The sequence below is a fragment of the Loxodonta africana genome, chromosome 10 (assembly GCF_030014295.1).
Source record: "Loxodonta africana isolate mLoxAfr1 chromosome 10, mLoxAfr1.hap2, whole genome shotgun sequence".
Taxonomy (NCBI): Eukaryota; Metazoa; Chordata; class Mammalia; order Proboscidea; family Elephantidae; genus Loxodonta; species Loxodonta africana.
Genome location: NC_087351.1, coordinates 80,935,657 through 80,951,234, shown reverse-complemented (window position 1 = coordinate 80,951,234; position 15,578 = coordinate 80,935,657). Strand labels below are relative to the sequence as shown.

Here is a 15,578-nt window from a genome sequence, read left to right as displayed (position 1 = left end):
AAGCATATCTGCTTCTCAGTGTTTGTTCTTTTGTAGATCTCTTTGTTTTTCGGTTTAAGCTCTGCTCTCCTGTTGGACTGTAAGTACACGAAGGCAGGGACCGATCTGTTTTGTTCACCACCATATTCTTCACACACAGTCAAGTCCCTGGCATATATTGTTGTTGTTAGGTGCCATCGAGTTGGTTCTGACTCATAGCGACCCTATGTACGACAGAACAAAACACTGTGCAGTGCTGTGCCTTACTCATTGTCCAGCTTTCACATGTATATAAGGCAATTGAAAACACCATGGTTTAGGTCATGTGCAACTTAGTCCTCAAAGTGACATCTTTGCTTTTCAACACTTAAAAGGGGTGTTTTGCAGCAGATTTACCCACTACAATATGTTGTTTGATTTCTTGACTGCTGCTTCCAGGGGCATTGATTGCAGATCCAACTAAAATGAAATCCTTGACTTCATAGTCTTTTCTCTGTTTATCATGATGTTGCTTATTGGTCCAGTTGTGCGGATTTTTGTTTTCTTTATGCTTAAGTGTAACCCGTACTGAAGTCTGTAGTCTTTGATCTTCATCAGTAAGTGCTTCAAGTCTTCTTTGCTTTCAGCAAGCAAGGTTGTATCATCCACATATCGCAGGTTGGTAATGAGCCTTCTCCAATTTTGATGCCACGTTCTTGTTCATATAGTCCAGCTTCTCAGATTATTTGTTCAGCATACAGATTGAATAAATACGGTAAAAAAAATACAACCCTGAACCCATGCTTGCCTGATTTTAAACCACACGTTATCCCCTTGTTCTGTTCGAATGATTGCCTCTTAGTCTATGCACAGGTTCTGCATGAGCACAATTAAGTGTTCTGGAATTCCCATTCTTTGCAATGTTATCCATAATTTGTTATGATCCACGCAGTTGAATGCCTTTACAAAGTCAATAAAACACAGGTAAACGTCTTTCTGGTTTTCTATGCTCTCAGCCAAGATCCATCTGACATCAGCAACGATAACCCTCATTGCACATCCTCTTCTGAATCTGGGTTGGATTTCTGGCAGCTTCTATATATTAGAGGCTTAAGAAATAATTGTTGAGTGGCTGAAAGCAGGTTTAGATCTGAGAAGTGGAAGAAAGGAGAAGCAGGGTAGACAGACTCTCCTTCTCATTCCCACCCAGGGTGCATTGTCCACTCCCAAGAGGCCTGCCCCACTTTTGTCCCTCTAAGGCTGTGTTGTGGAGTACCCCTGGCTCCTGGGTAATAGCATCTCACTTTCTCTGTCCTCCCTGTTGTTCTAATCAGGTGAACGCTTGGCCAAGCCAGAGAGAGGCAAGATGAGGGTGCACAAGATCTCCAATGTCAACAAGGCCCTGGATTTCATAGCCAGCAAAGGGGTCAAGCTGGTGTCCATTGGAGCTGAAGGTAAGACCTGCCCCCTGGCTGCCCTGTGGAGCCTGACTTTTTGCCCTTCTGTCTCCCATAGCCCTTTCTGCCCTGACTGCCAGGTCCATACATCACTGGGGTCTTTGGAAGCAGGGCTCCCAGTACCTCCATCTGGTCAGTCTGTGGGTTCTTCACATAACAGTACTTTCCATCCAGCCCCAGAGTTCCCCTTCCCCTTTCCAAACCAATGGCTTATTCTCCCTGGTGCCTTCTCTCTACCTCTGCACCTCTCCCCAGGCCAAATCCTGGTGCTCTGAATTCTGTGTGTGTGAAGTGCTGCCTCCCTCATCCACAGGCCTGACTGTGCTTTGTTGCCTGAAGTGGAGAGTTCTGTGTCTGGGGAGAGTGTGCAGACACTGAATGGGCGGAGGGTAGAGCCTGCCCTGAGGCCTTGAAGAGCCTAAGTGTAGGACAGCCACCACATAACCAACAACCAGCCAGATGCTGTGTAGTCGATTCTGACTCATGGTAACCCCATGTGTTTCAGAGTAGGACTGTGCTCCAGAGTGTTTTGTTGCTGTGGTGCCATCAAGTCGGTTCTGACTCATAGTGACCCTGTGTACAACAGTACAAAACACTGCCCAGTGCTGTGCCATCCTCACAATCGTTGTTATCTTGAGCCCTTTGTTGCAGCCATTGTATCAGTCCATCTTGTTGAGAGTCTTCCTCTTTTTTGCTGGCCCTCTACATTACCAAGCATGATGTCCTTCACCAGGGACTCATCCCTCCTGATTAACATGTCCAAAGTATGTGAGACATAGTCTTACCATACTTGCTCCTAAGGAGCGTTCTGGCTATACTTCTTCTAAGACAGATTTATTCGTTCTTTTGGCAGTCCATAACAATATGTTCAATACTTTTTGCCAACACCACAATTCAAAGGCATCAGTTCTTCTCTGGTCTTCCTTATTCATGGTCCAGCTTTCTCATGCATATGAGGCAATAAAAACACCATGGCTTGGGTCAGGCACACCTTAGTCTTCAAGGTGCCATCTTTGCTTTTCAACACTTGAAAGGGGCCTTTTGCAGCAGATTTGCCCAATGCAATGCATCTTTTGATTTCTTGACTGCTGCTTCCATGGGTGTTGATTGTGGATCTAAGTAAAATGAAATAGCTGGCAACTTCAGTCATTTCTCCATTTATCATAATGTGACTTATTGGTCCAGTTGTGAGGACTTTTGTTTTATGTTGAGGTGTGATCCATACTGAAGACTGGTCTTTGATCTTCATTAGTAAGTGCTTCAAGTCTTCTTCACTTTCAGCAAGCAAGGTTTTGTCATCTGCATAATGCAAGTTGTTGATGAGTCTTCCTCCAATCCTGATGCCCCTTTCTTCTACATATAGTCCAGCTTCTTGAATTATTTGCTCAGCATGCAGCAGATTGAATAGGTATGGTGAAAGGATACAACCCTGACACACACCTTTCCTGACATTAAACCACACAGTATCCCCCTTTTCTGTTTGAACGACTGCCTCTTGATCTATGTACAGGTTCCTCATGAGCATAATTAAGTGTTCAGGAATTCCCATCCTTCACAATGTTATCCATAATGTATTATGATCCAATTGGGCAGACCCCAGGCCCGGAAGGGAGATACCATTGTCAGGCAGATTGTGGCTAACATGCAGAACCTTAGGGAATGCAGTGGGTGGTCTGGAGAGGTAATGAGTTCCCTGTCCCTGAAGGTGTTCAAATGAGGCTGGAGGCAAGAAACTTCCATACATCAGGGAGCAATTGAATGATCCGTTCGGGTTTCTTCTGCGAGACTTGATTCTAGAATGTTGTTGTTAGCCCCCTGACTACTGGTAATTGGAATGCGAAAGTTGGAGACAAAGAAGAAGGATTGGTAGTTGGAAAATACAAGGTTGGTGATAGGAATGATGCCAGAGAGCACATGATAGAATTTTGCAAGACCAACAACTTTTTCATTGCAAATACCTTTTTTCGTTAACGTTAATGGAGACTATACATGTGGACCTTGCCAGATGGAATACACAGGAATCAAATCGACTACATCTGTGGAATGAGATGATGGAAAAGCTCAATATCATCAGTCAGAACAAGGCCAGGGGCTGACTGTGGATCAGACCATCAATTGTTTATATGCAAGTTCAAGTTGAAACTGAAGAAAATTAGAACAAATCCAGGAGAGCCAAAATATAACCTTGAGCATATCCCACCTGAATTTAGAGACCATCTCAAGAATAGATTTGACACGTTGAACACTAGTGACGGAAGACCAGAAGAGCTGTGGAATGACATGAAGGACATCATACACGAAGAAAGCAAGAGGTCATAAAAAAGACAGGAAAGAAAGAAAAGACCAAAATGGATGTCAGAAAAGACTCTGAAACTTGCTCTTGAACGTAAAGTAGCTAAAGCAAAAGGAAGAAATGGCGATGTAAAGAGTTGAACAGAAGATTTCAAAGGGCAGTTCAAGAAGACTAAGTAAAGTATTATAATGACATGTGCAAAGACCTGGAGGTAGAAAACCGAAAGGGGAGAACACGCTTGGCATTTTTTCAAGCTGAAAGAACTGAAGAAAAAATTCAAGCCTTGAGTTGCAATATTGAAGTATTCTATGGAGAAAATATTAAATGACACAGGAAGCATCAAAAGAAGATGGCGGAAAAGAGAAAATACCCAAGTACATGTCAGATGGAGAGAAATAAAGCAGGGAGTGAAATGGCGTGAGAGAGGTAGGTCTTGATGAGAAGACCTGTGAGTGGAGATTGGAGGGAAGTGAGAGAGGAGCCACACGAACACCGGGGAAGGGGAGAGTTTCAGAGAGGCCAGTGTGGCTGAGGGGCTGGAGGAGGGCCCGGGAGGCCCAGCTGGCCAGACCAAGACAGCCTTGCTGGCCATTCACTGGCTTTGAGTCTGAGAGGAGTGGAAGCCATGGAGGCTTTGACAGAGGTGTGACGGGGTCCGGGACTTAATCACTTCTTGTACATTGTACATCCCCACAGGTTCCAATTTGGGGCCATTATAAATAACCGCACAAAACACCTTCATACAGAGACCTTGCTGTGTGTTGGCTAGAGTCCTAAAGAGAAAATTTTTCTGTGAAATTGTTGAAAAGTGTTTTTTTTTTTTTTTTTAATTTTTAACCAGTTTACACTTCTAGCTGCAATGTGGTGACCGTTTAGCGTCAAAAGGTGTGTGTGTATGTGTGTATAAGTTTGCTAATTTAATAGCCGGGAAGATGGTATGTCTTTGATTACAAGTGAGTTTGAACATTCTTAAATTTGTATTTCATATTTGTGAAATGTCTGTTCATGGCTTTTGCCTGTTTATCTCTTGAGATTTTAGACTTTTCTTAGCAATTTATATAAACTCTTTGAACATTACAGATTTAAAACCATTATAAGTTGCCAAACCTTTTAAGCTGATTCAACAGATTCAACATTTGAGTGCCACTTGTTCAGCCACCAAGACCATAAGTAGCCTGAAATGTTAAGCTCCTTAGGGCTGATTTGTGTTTGTATTCTCTGCCTCTAGACCTGGTACAGAAAAAAGCTTTAAAAAAATTACTTAATGGAATTTGTAGCATTTAAAAGTCTAAAAATTGTTGCTCAGACTGAAGTAGTAGGGTCTCTCTTACTTACTCACAGTCTTGAGGCTGACTGATTTTTTAAATACTTACGTTAATACCCACCTGTTGACACAAACCAACCTCAGTGTCGTTAGGTGGGTATTAAGGTAGGTATTTAAAAAAACCCGTCACCTTCAAGATCATGACTGAGAGAGACCCTACTACTTCAGTCTGAGCATGGCGGTTTACAAAACGTGTTAAGCTTGTTACCTGCCGTTGCATGCCCTGGCTTTTGGTGTTGTGGATGGCTGTTTTGAGAGCTGTGACTGTGCAGAGGCCCTCTGCTCACAGGGTTGCCGGAACATTTGTGATGGCGTAGAAATTCTTATCACCCGGCTGGTGAGACTCCCCTCCTCTCTGTTGCCTCTCCTGATGCACCCACTGTCTCCAAGCACAATTGACCAAACCTTCCATATACCCCAGGACACCCGCTTTTCTCCTGACACCTGTGACACTTTGTGATAAATACGTAGGTAACAGAACACTTGCCATTTCCACAGTCTTCACCACACGTACAGTTCAGTGATACTAAATTTGTTCACCGTGCTGCTCATCTATCCTTCCTAAATTTTTCCATTACCCTTGAAAGAAGCTTGTGTCCTTATGTACAACTTTTTTTTCGCACCAACTTTTTAAAACATGTTTATTTCCCTCCACAAGTGGAGCCGTGCAGTCTTTGACTCCCGGCATGCTACACGGTACCATGTGGTGCTCGGGAAGGGCTGATTCTGTCCCTGCTCATACCCGCTCTAACACACCCTGCTGGTGTTTCCGTAGAAATCGTGGATGGGAACGTGAAGATGACCCTGGGCATGATCTGGACCATCATCCTTCGCTTCGCCATCCAGGACATTTCTGTAGAAGGTAGGTCTTCTCCTTTGTCCCGTTCATTCACCACGCTCAGGCCTCTTCCCTACCTTCACCTTCTTGTCTTCCTTTCTGGGCTCAGCCGAGGGAGCTGTCTTACCTGAGGTGATGGACCCTTGGCCATAGACCATGTCCTGGGCTTTTGACCTATTTATTTCTGGTCACCTGTCCTCCATCCCAGTCTGTATAGAGAAGTAAGAACTGTTATGGATGCTAGTTCTCACAGGCGTGTTGGCCCTGGGGAAGCTCCCACTTTGGGAACATCCAGGAGGCTGCTGGAGGGAGGTGTCTTGGGAACCCTTTCCCTGGTGTACACCAACACTCTCTTGGGTTTTTAACCAGAAAGTGTAGGGAAATACCACATATGAGAAAGTGCAGGGAGAGAGCTGACCCCCTCCACCTTGCTCCTGTAGCACCCTCTGGTGGCTGCTTCGCAGGTTTCCAAGAGGCCAGCATGTCCAGGGCAGTGATCTCTGTGAACTTTTTAAGTTATAATTTATTATTATTTTTTAACTTTTAATTTTTTTTGTGATGAAAAATATGGATAACAGAACATTTGCCATTTCAACATTTTTTACATGTACGATTAATTCAGTGGTATTAATTACATTCTTAGTGTTGTACAACCATCACCGCTATTTGTTCCCAAATTTTTCCATCACTCTTCACAGAAGCTCAGTGCCCTGAAGAACTGACTCCCTCTCTCCCCCTCCCCTGTGCCCCTGAAAACCACTAATAAACTGTGGAGCCTATACCTTTACCTATTCTAGACTTTTCATATAAGTGGGATCATACAATATTTGTCATTTTGTGACTGACTCATTTCATGCAGCACAATGTTTTCAAGGTTCATCCATTTAGTAGCATGTATCAGGACTTCATTTCTTTTTAGGGCTGCGTAATATTCCATCATACGTATTTTTGTACCTCGTTTTGTTTATCCATTTATCTATTTTTGAGCTTTCTGTCTGATATATGCGTATTTATGTTGTAATAAATTGTATTTATATATTGCTATGAACGTTATAGGATTGCTGTAAATTGGAATCGACTCATCAGCAATGGGTTTTTGTTTTTTTTTTTTTTTTGATGAGCATTGTAAGGCGCCTTGGTGGTGCAGTGGTTAAGTGCTTGGCTGCTATCCAAAAGGTTGGCAGTTCAGACCCACCCAATGATTGACTCTGCTGGAGAAAAGACCTGGCGATCTGCTCCTGTAAAGATTATAGCTTAGAAAACTCTATGGGGCAGTTCTTACCTGTTGCATGGAGTCGCTGTGAGGCAGAATCAACTCAACAGCACTCAAGAACAACGTACACATTATAAAACACGTGTACAAAAACAAATTTTAAAAAGATGGGATTAAAATGAAATATTATTTAAAATTCTCTGTCCTATAGGGTCGCTATGAGTTGGAATCAACTCGATGGCACTGGGGATTATTTAAAATTTTTTTTCTTTCATTTTAATGGCACAGAAATCTTCAAAATAGTTTTACTCAAAGTCATTTTTAAATGTGGATTAAATTGCTTTGTTTGGAAAGTCTTAGTTTAATACTTCGGTATACAGCAACCTGAAGGTTGAAGTCCAGGTAATAGGTACTTGGTATTTATGGCAGAAGTGATTGAAAAGGCCCACAGCAGTCCTTCAGGACGTGGTTCTTGTTAATGATATTGGATTTAAATCTATTTTTCAGATAGCCTCTTTGAGAGTTTTGCTTCTTTTGGACTATGTTTTTGTTGGTTCTGGTTCAACCGTCATTGTTTTTATCTTGTAATGTAGCTGAGGAAAGAGCTCGAACTAAGAAGAAGCATTAGCTTTGTTATTTATTTTCAATTGCTTGTGCTTGAATTGTTATATGATCTTTGCAGGAATTATTTAAAATCATTTTAAAGTCTGTTTTATGAGTCGAAAGTAAGTGGGGTCATCCATGAACCCACTTTGCTGGGTGCTGTAACCTGCAGTTCAAGGACAGGAACTCATGAGGGAGGTACCGTGTGCAACCCTTCCATGCTAGGGAGTCCCTCGCCCCCTCAGACGCTGGCTTATCGTCCGTCGCACACGACCACTTCACACACAAACAATGGAGGGTGCTGGTTCAATCCCTCTGTTGAATAGAAGGAAAACTTATTTATTAGATGAAAACTAAATATGAATGGAGTGCTACACTTTCTTCTCAGACTGTTCTGTGGACTCCCCAGGGTGTAAGAGCCCTCTCTGGAGATACCTGGACTTTTTTGACTTCACAGGCCAATAAAACTTCCCTCTCCAACACAGCGACCTGACATAGGCTGCCTTTTTATTTTGCAAATAAATTAATTAGTGAAGAGGGTAGAAGAGAGATTCTGAAAGTTTAAAAGGCTGTTTGCTCAGAATTTAAGTGTGTGATGTGTCTTGCTTTCTGGAAAGCTTCCTGGTTTGCTTTTCTGTTTCTCAAATAACTTCAAACTTTGTCAAGGAAATGAACTTGATGGTCATAGCTTCTTCATACCTTGGTAGCAGCTGGGCCTCCTGTGTAGACCCGGGAGTAAAAGCATAGGGCCCTGTGGGCACAGTGGGGCTTCTGTGTGCTAACAACCTTCCACTGACCTCTGTCCCCCCCTCCCCTGCAGAGACCTCAGCAAAGGAAGGGCTGCTCTTGTGGTGTCAGAGGAAGACAGCCCCTTACAAAAATGTCAACATCCAGAACTTCCACATAAGGTGAGTGGCTGGGGGTGAAGGGCTCTTGCAGAACCTGGCTATCTCTCCCAAGGGTCCCCAGGCCCCCTTGACTGGCTCAGCCTCAGCGCTAGAACCCAGCAGAGGCTGTTGTGGGATGAAGTAGGTGTCATTGTCCGTTAGACTCCCACCGGCACAACCACCAGCACTGTCCTGGGCATAGCTGCTGCCTGATATACCACGGGTTGATGCTCATGCTACTGAGAAGACCCCACAAGGAGACTGGGAAGTTCCAACTGGAATAGAGCAGACTAGGGACTGAGACCTTGGTGGGGGATAGAGTTATCCCAGCTTCCCAGTGCCCCATGTAGTCTCAACCCCAGTGTCTGGGACTGTGGCAGGAAGGAATGCTCCTTCTCATCTGTCTTCCCCTAACTCCTCCTCCTCATCTCTGGGAACAAGGAGACCCTACTTAGTGCTTTGTGCTTTGCTAGTACTCAGTGGCAACATGTTGAAGGGATGCAAAGATGGGACCAACCGGCCCCCTGGGAGGCCTCTGCTCTTTGCTGCCTGTTTGGCCTCACTCACCAGCTTGTCTGTCTTCTCTCCCCTGGCAGTTGGAAGGATGGCCTTGGCTTCTGTGCCTTGATCCACCGACACCGGCCTGAGCTGATTGACTATGGGAAGCTACGGAAGGTATGTGTGCTCACCTAACCCCCACCAGCAGCTCCTGGCCCCACTGGTCCCTGGTGGGTGGGCGGGGGAAGGGTAGGGGTGAGCCCATGGCCCAGCCTGAGGGTATCTCAGCCTCCTTAGCTACCCAGGAGATAGAGCCCCATTAGCGGTAAGGAGAAAACCCCCTTTTAGCAAGAGCAGTGGTAAGTGTTCACCATTAGGGCTCTTCATTACTGTGTGTGCATAATGTATGTATGTGCAGTTACACACACCCACCAGGAAAAGTGTCCACAGTATGGGAGCAATTTTGTTAGGATCATGGGATAACAAGTGGCGTTTTTCCTTTGTAGTTTTCTGGATTTTGTGAAGTGGATGTATTAGTTTCATAATTTATAATGTTGTATATTTTCAGAGACATTTTACTCTCCATTTCCCTGACCTGCACTGCAGTCCTGGCCGGTTACTCCATCATGTATTTGGTTTCCCTCATTGTTGGAGTTTGGCTGTGTGATTTTCTTTTGATACTGCTAGATTTCGTTTGCAGTCTCTGGGTGGCACAAACACCTAGAGCTTGGCTGATAACCAAAAGGTTGGCAGTTCAAACCCACACAGGTGTCTTGGAAGAAAGGCCTGATGATCCACTTCCAATAAACCAGCCAATGAAAACCCTATGGAGCAGACAGTTCTACTCTGACCCACATGGGGTCTCCGTGAATGGCAGTTGACTTGACAGTAACTCACTTGTATTTGAGTTTGATTTCATTTATGCCTTTGGCCTGAGGCTGCCAGGTGCTGTTCTCAAGCATGTGTGTGTGTCTTGAGAGGTCTGATGAGAAGGTATGTATTTAGCCTCATGGTGGTTTTTAGCATCTGGGCTGGTTAAAGGACACCAGCCTAGACTGCGGAGAGATGTCTTAGTTTCCTGGTGCTGCCGTAACAAAAAAATACCATGAGTAGGTGGTTTTAAAGAACAGACATTTATTTCTCACAGTTCTGGAGGCTAAAAGTTCAAATCAGGGTCTCTGCCTGGTGATTCCTTATGTGAGCCTCTCTTCTAGTTTCTGCTGACTGCAGGCAGTCCTTGGTGTTCCTTGCTGCTTATAGATGCATCTCTTGTCTTCTCCTGTGTGTCTCTGCTCTTTTTATAAAACACTAATCAGAAAGGATTAGGTTTAGGACCCATCTTTCTCTGGTATGACTTTATTAGCATAGCATAACAAAACAAAACCCCTATTTCCAAATAGGGTTGTAGTCACAGGTATAGTGATTAGGACTTCAGCTTAACTATATTATGGGGACACAGTTCCATCCATAACAGGAGGCTTGCCCCAGACTTCTCTGACTGTCCTCACCATCTTCCCTCTCAGCTCTTCCCAGTGCCGAGTGGCCACGTGGCTGGGACGCTTTGGGAGAGGCCTCTAGAGCTCAGGTTGGAATATTATTGCCTGTCCGTGACGGCACGGGTTTTTTTTTTTTTTTTACGGGTCTGTGCCTGGATCCTTTGGCAAGAGGACATCTAGAAATGACTGGCATCGTGTTTCCCCACTTCATCTGCTATTTGGGGGAGCATAGAGATCAGGAAAGACTCCCCATTCCACCTGTGTCCTCAAAAAGAGCCTCTCCTGTTTGGCCTGATGTTGCCGGTGCAGGACTTGTTCCGGGAACTCATGTTGATGTCAAGCCCACTGTTGGGGGTTGGGGGTGAGTCAGCTGCCAGAATGGGATTTGTGGGGGAGGAAAGGAGTAGGTTCCCACCCCCTCCAGTCACCCTAGGCCTGGCCCAAAGCTCAGGGCTGAGGCCTCTGCCCACCTGGAAGGGCCCATCTGCAGAGCCTGGTCCTACACGAGGCTGCGTCAAGGGCTGCACAGACAGGAGAGAGGCCGTCCCTTCCCAAGCATGCCTCGGGGGAGGGAGACATCTCTCTAACTTAGCTGCTTTGCAAGGAAAAAAGAGTTTGAGAACTGCCTCCTCTCCCCCATCCCCAGCTGCCTGAGAGCTGTGTGGCCAAATCAAGCAGGGCCAAGCTGGGAAATCCAACAGGTGGCTATTCTTTTAAAGACATCACCTTCCTCTCACTGTTCAGCTGATGTACTCTGGTGACAGGTGTGCATGTGTCTCTGTCCCTGCCCAGGTGTCCTAAGGGAGGTGGCAGCCAGTTAATTCACAGGTGTTCCCTAACCCCCTATAAAGTGGGGCCTGTGCTGACTATGGCTCTCTAGTCATCCATCCCGCCAAAGACTCAAAGAGCCTCAGCCATTTGTTAGGTGAGAGTCCAGGGGACTTGGATAACACAGCTAGCTCCTCTTTGCTCTCTGCCCCTCCAGACTCTTTATTTATCCCCACCTGCTTCTCCCTGCCCCTGCCCCTTTCTCCCTGTTTCTATGTCTCTGTCTCCTCCCCTCCCCTTTTTAATTCAGGAGCATCAGTGAACTCTTAGCTGCAGCCCAAATCCTAGCACAGACCTGTCCCAGTGAAATGCGAACATTTTCCTGAAGCACAGAGGTTGTCAGAGCCGAGGCGCACTGGCGAGGCCCAAGCTGACTGGGAAGCACTTGCTTCTCCCCCAGGCCTTGGGGCGGGTGTGGGGGCCTGGCCTTGTGTGCCTGGGACTTTCATGCCTGCTGGGAATCCTTCAAGCAGGCGGATGTACGGCTGGGCTTAAGGACTGGCAGCCGCTGCTTGAAGCACTGGATAGACATGACCTTCACTGCTTGGCAGTGTTTTTTTTTTAATCATCTTGGCTGCCGTTGGAGACTTTCCCAGAAAGACTCCACCCACCTTCTCTATTTTCAGCAATTTTCTCCTGAAAGTGTCTTAAATGAATGTCATTTATCTATTTGTTACCCTGAAATTCTCACTTTAACAAATGGGGAAACTGAGTCCTGGGCTCATAAACCCTGCTTGCTATAGCCAGTCTGGGGAATCAAGAATAGAGTGGGGGCTCAACAAGGAACTCTGTCTACCATGTTTTCTTGAGTAAGTAGGAGCAGCTAGAATAGGCAAAGGCCATGGCTGCTTGGAGGAGCCTTGATATTCTGTGGGATGTGAGCACCAAAGTGGCTTGAGAGCTCCAGCTCTTGACTTACAGATGGGGAAACTGATGTCAGGGTACTTACCCATGAGTCCTGCCTGGATGGTGGCAGAGCTGAAATCAGAAGCAAGACTAATGGTGCCCAGGCCAATATCCATCACCTCATTTCTTCTGACAGACTAAGGCTTGACGGAATAAGGTGGCATTCTAAACTCGCAGCCATTGAGCCTTGGCCTGAGGCCAGCCTTCTACACCCAGAGCCGGCTCCTGAGGATCGAGCCTGCCCTCCAGTTCTGGGGATCATCCTGTGGGGCAACCAATGACTTATCGTGGCTCTATCGTTATAACCCCCCTCCTCTTCTCCCTCTAGGATGATCCACTCACAAATCTGAACACGGCCTTTGATGTGGCAGAGAAATACCTGGACATCCCCAAGATGCTGGATGCCGAAGGTAAAAGGCAAGGGGTTCTCCTTCTGGGCCTCCAGCTCTTCTTCCACTGTCTTCCAGCAGCCTAAGATAGACTGGGCCTCAGCACCTCAGGGTGAAAAGGGAGAGGGCCTGGTATTCTAGGACCTCATTTGAGAGGCCTGGGGATTGCCTGCCTGCCAGGAACTCTGAAGTTCCCCCAAGGTTTGGAGGAAGAGGTAATAGCTGGTACTGAAAAGGGCTTTGAGGCTGTTTATGCATTGGTTGCCTGAGGATGGTTCTCATCTTTGTCTTGGAGGCAGGGTAGTGGGTGCTGGGGTGGTGTGGTCCGTTATTATCCAGCTCCTGCTCAGTGTGTGTGTGTATGGGGGTGGGGGTGGGGGGGAGGGTGCCCTTTCCTAACCTCTGAGCTGTGGGGTGGTTTGTAGACTACTTCATTTAGCATCGTTTCCATACCCCAGCTGTGGCTGGGGACTGGAGGTAGTGTTTGGTCGGGACACCAATAAGGTCTTTGTAACTTTGTGGGCTTGCTTCTTCCCCTCCCTTCTGAGAAGGAGACTGAGAGCCATGGTTGGACTCCTCCAGTGTCCCCCTGGGTTTCCAACTCAGACCTCCTTGCTCAGCAGATCCCAGTCAGGGGAAGTGGCTCCTGTGCAGGGTAGGGAAGGATGGGGCCTGAGTTAGTACTGATGTTTCTGTTCTTGCTGACGCCTGTGTGTCTTAGAACTTGTAGCAGGCCACCTCACTGGGACCAGATACAGGGTTTGACACAATAGCATCCTCACCAAAGATGTGACCCTGGGCTGGAAATTCAGGTCTTTCTGGCCATGAAACCCAGTTTTACACCTCTCACCAAGCAGAGCCCCTCTGATGGGATGAGCAGAAGTGGGGGTGGGGGGTTGGGTGGTATCTGGGGAGCAGATGGGCCCAGGTGCCATGAAGAGGTGTTTGTCTGCCTCAAGGCTGGGATCAGTCTAGGTCTTCTTGTGCCTACCTCTGCTCTTGCCCTGAGGCCCCAGCCTGATATACCACTGTCTCCTTTCCTGGGCTGCCCTCCTAGGCCCCAATGGCTTGGATGCCATTTTGGAATATGGCTGCTCAGGAGGGGTTGGGAAGGTGCTATGGAGCAGGAAGGGACTGTGCTGGGGCCCAAGGCTGCACCCTTCCCATCTGCCCCCTGCTTTCCCATCCACCTATGGGTTTTTTATTTCAAAATTTCATTAAGAAAATTTCCAAACATTTTCAAGCATATACAAAAGCAGAGAGGAGTATAATGAACCTCTATATTCCCACCGTCCAGATAGAACAATTATTGAGATTTTGTCACGCTTTATCCAGTTTTTTTTTTTTTTTCTGTTTTTTTGTTTTCTCATCCCCACATATTTTCAAATATATACTTTTAAAGTATGGCTATTTTTCATACCTAGGACAGTTGTTAAAAGGCATGGCAACAGCTAATGAATATCAACAGCAGATTGCTGTAGTTACAAACTGGCTTTTGCCTCTCCCAGACAGCCCTCCCTCCTTCCCGTGAGGAACTAACTTTCCATGACCTCTGTCATCCTCTCTGGCTAATCTGTCTTATCACCAAGGCCACAGTAACATAAGGGAGAGTGACACCCATGTGGCCATGCTTCCTCCAACCTCCCCAGTGACATTTTTGCAGGGTGGAGAGGGATGAGCCAGGTCAGAGCTGACCTAAAAAAAAAAACCGTTGCAGTTGAGTCAATTCTGACTGATAACGACCTTAGTAGAACTGCCCGATTCATTGTGACAGTGAGTTTGGTTTTTGTTTTGTTTTCGGTTTTAATCAGGATCCACATAGGCCCTACATAGGGGAATTGGTTGTTATGTTTCTTAAGTCTTTTCTGATCAATAGCACTTCTCATGTCATTGAACTTGTTGCAGGCACTGGGTCAGCAGTCCTACAGAATGTTTCTTCTTCTGGATTCTCGTTTGCTTCCTGGGGGCATGTTTTAACTTGTTCCTCCAACCCCGTTTCCCTGTTAATGGAAGCTGGCACTGGAGACTGGTTAGATTCAGGCTTGACATGTTGGCAAGAATACTTCATGGTACCCTGAGCTTCTTTATGCCCTGGGTCAGGAGGTGACTCTACGTTCACTAGGTGATTTTAACTCCAGATTTTTCTTGCCAGACATCGTCGGAACCGCCCGACCAGACGAGAAAGCCATCATGACTTATGTGTCTAGCTTCTACCATGCCTTCTCTGGAGCCCAGAAGGTACCTGGGGCCCCCAGCTCCTTCCATACCCAGCACACCTCATGCCGGACCCCAAACCATGCCCTCCACCCCTCCTGCCCGCTCCTCGCCTCTCCCAGTGACAGGTACCTGGATGGTGTGGTCTCTTTGGTAGAGGTAGTCTCTGATCTCATAGTGGCGTGTTGTTCTTCCTTGGCTACTCCCACCCTGATCCTCCACTCTTTCTCTCTTCTTTCTCCACTGTCTTCAAGAAGATCCGGTAAGAGTTCACTTTCTGGAACCCAGATAACTGGCAGTAGCAGGAAGGGCTGCGTGTATGAAATCAGCCAGGGGTGGTCTGAAGGCCGGGAAGATGCAGTGGGCGGCAGCCCCTCATGCCACCTCTGTTGAAGCTATAGGCTTGACAGGAGCAGGGGTTCCCCTGGGGAGGCAGGTCTGGGTGCGGACACCTTTTCATAGCCCAGGGAGTTGTCTCCTGTCCTCACTTACCTATTTTGCAAAGACTCCCTAAAGCACCCTCTTCTCCCGCTGTCGGCCATGTCTTAGCAAACCTGCCCAGGCCCTTTGGGTCCTGGTGCCTTGTCCTTTACCCTGCCTGGGAACCCCCGTGTGGCCACTCTGCATTCTGTGTTCCCCCCTCCCCAGCCATAAGCACAACCCCTTAGAGGGAG

The 15,578-nt window shown here is 46.6% G+C and overlaps 1 protein-coding gene across 2 annotated transcripts in view; it reads left to right on the top strand.

The window, feature by feature from the left end:
- The window catches only part of ACTN1 (actinin alpha 1), a 103,053-nt gene that overhangs the window by 64,256 nt on the left and 23,219 nt on the right, over nucleotides 1-15,578 (top strand). For both annotated transcript variants that reach the window (XM_003408728.3, XM_003408729.4), the window contains exons 3-8: nucleotides 1,293-1,412; nucleotides 5,808-5,894; nucleotides 8,507-8,594; nucleotides 9,170-9,248; nucleotides 12,630-12,711; nucleotides 14,843-14,928. In XM_003408728.3, coding sequence (XP_003408776.1) covers nucleotides 1,293-1,412; nucleotides 5,808-5,894; nucleotides 8,507-8,594; nucleotides 9,170-9,248; nucleotides 12,630-12,711; nucleotides 14,843-14,928 — 542 coding nt within the window. The remainder of the gene's footprint in view (nucleotides 1-1,292; nucleotides 1,413-5,807; nucleotides 5,895-8,506; nucleotides 8,595-9,169; nucleotides 9,249-12,629; nucleotides 12,712-14,842; nucleotides 14,929-15,578) is intronic.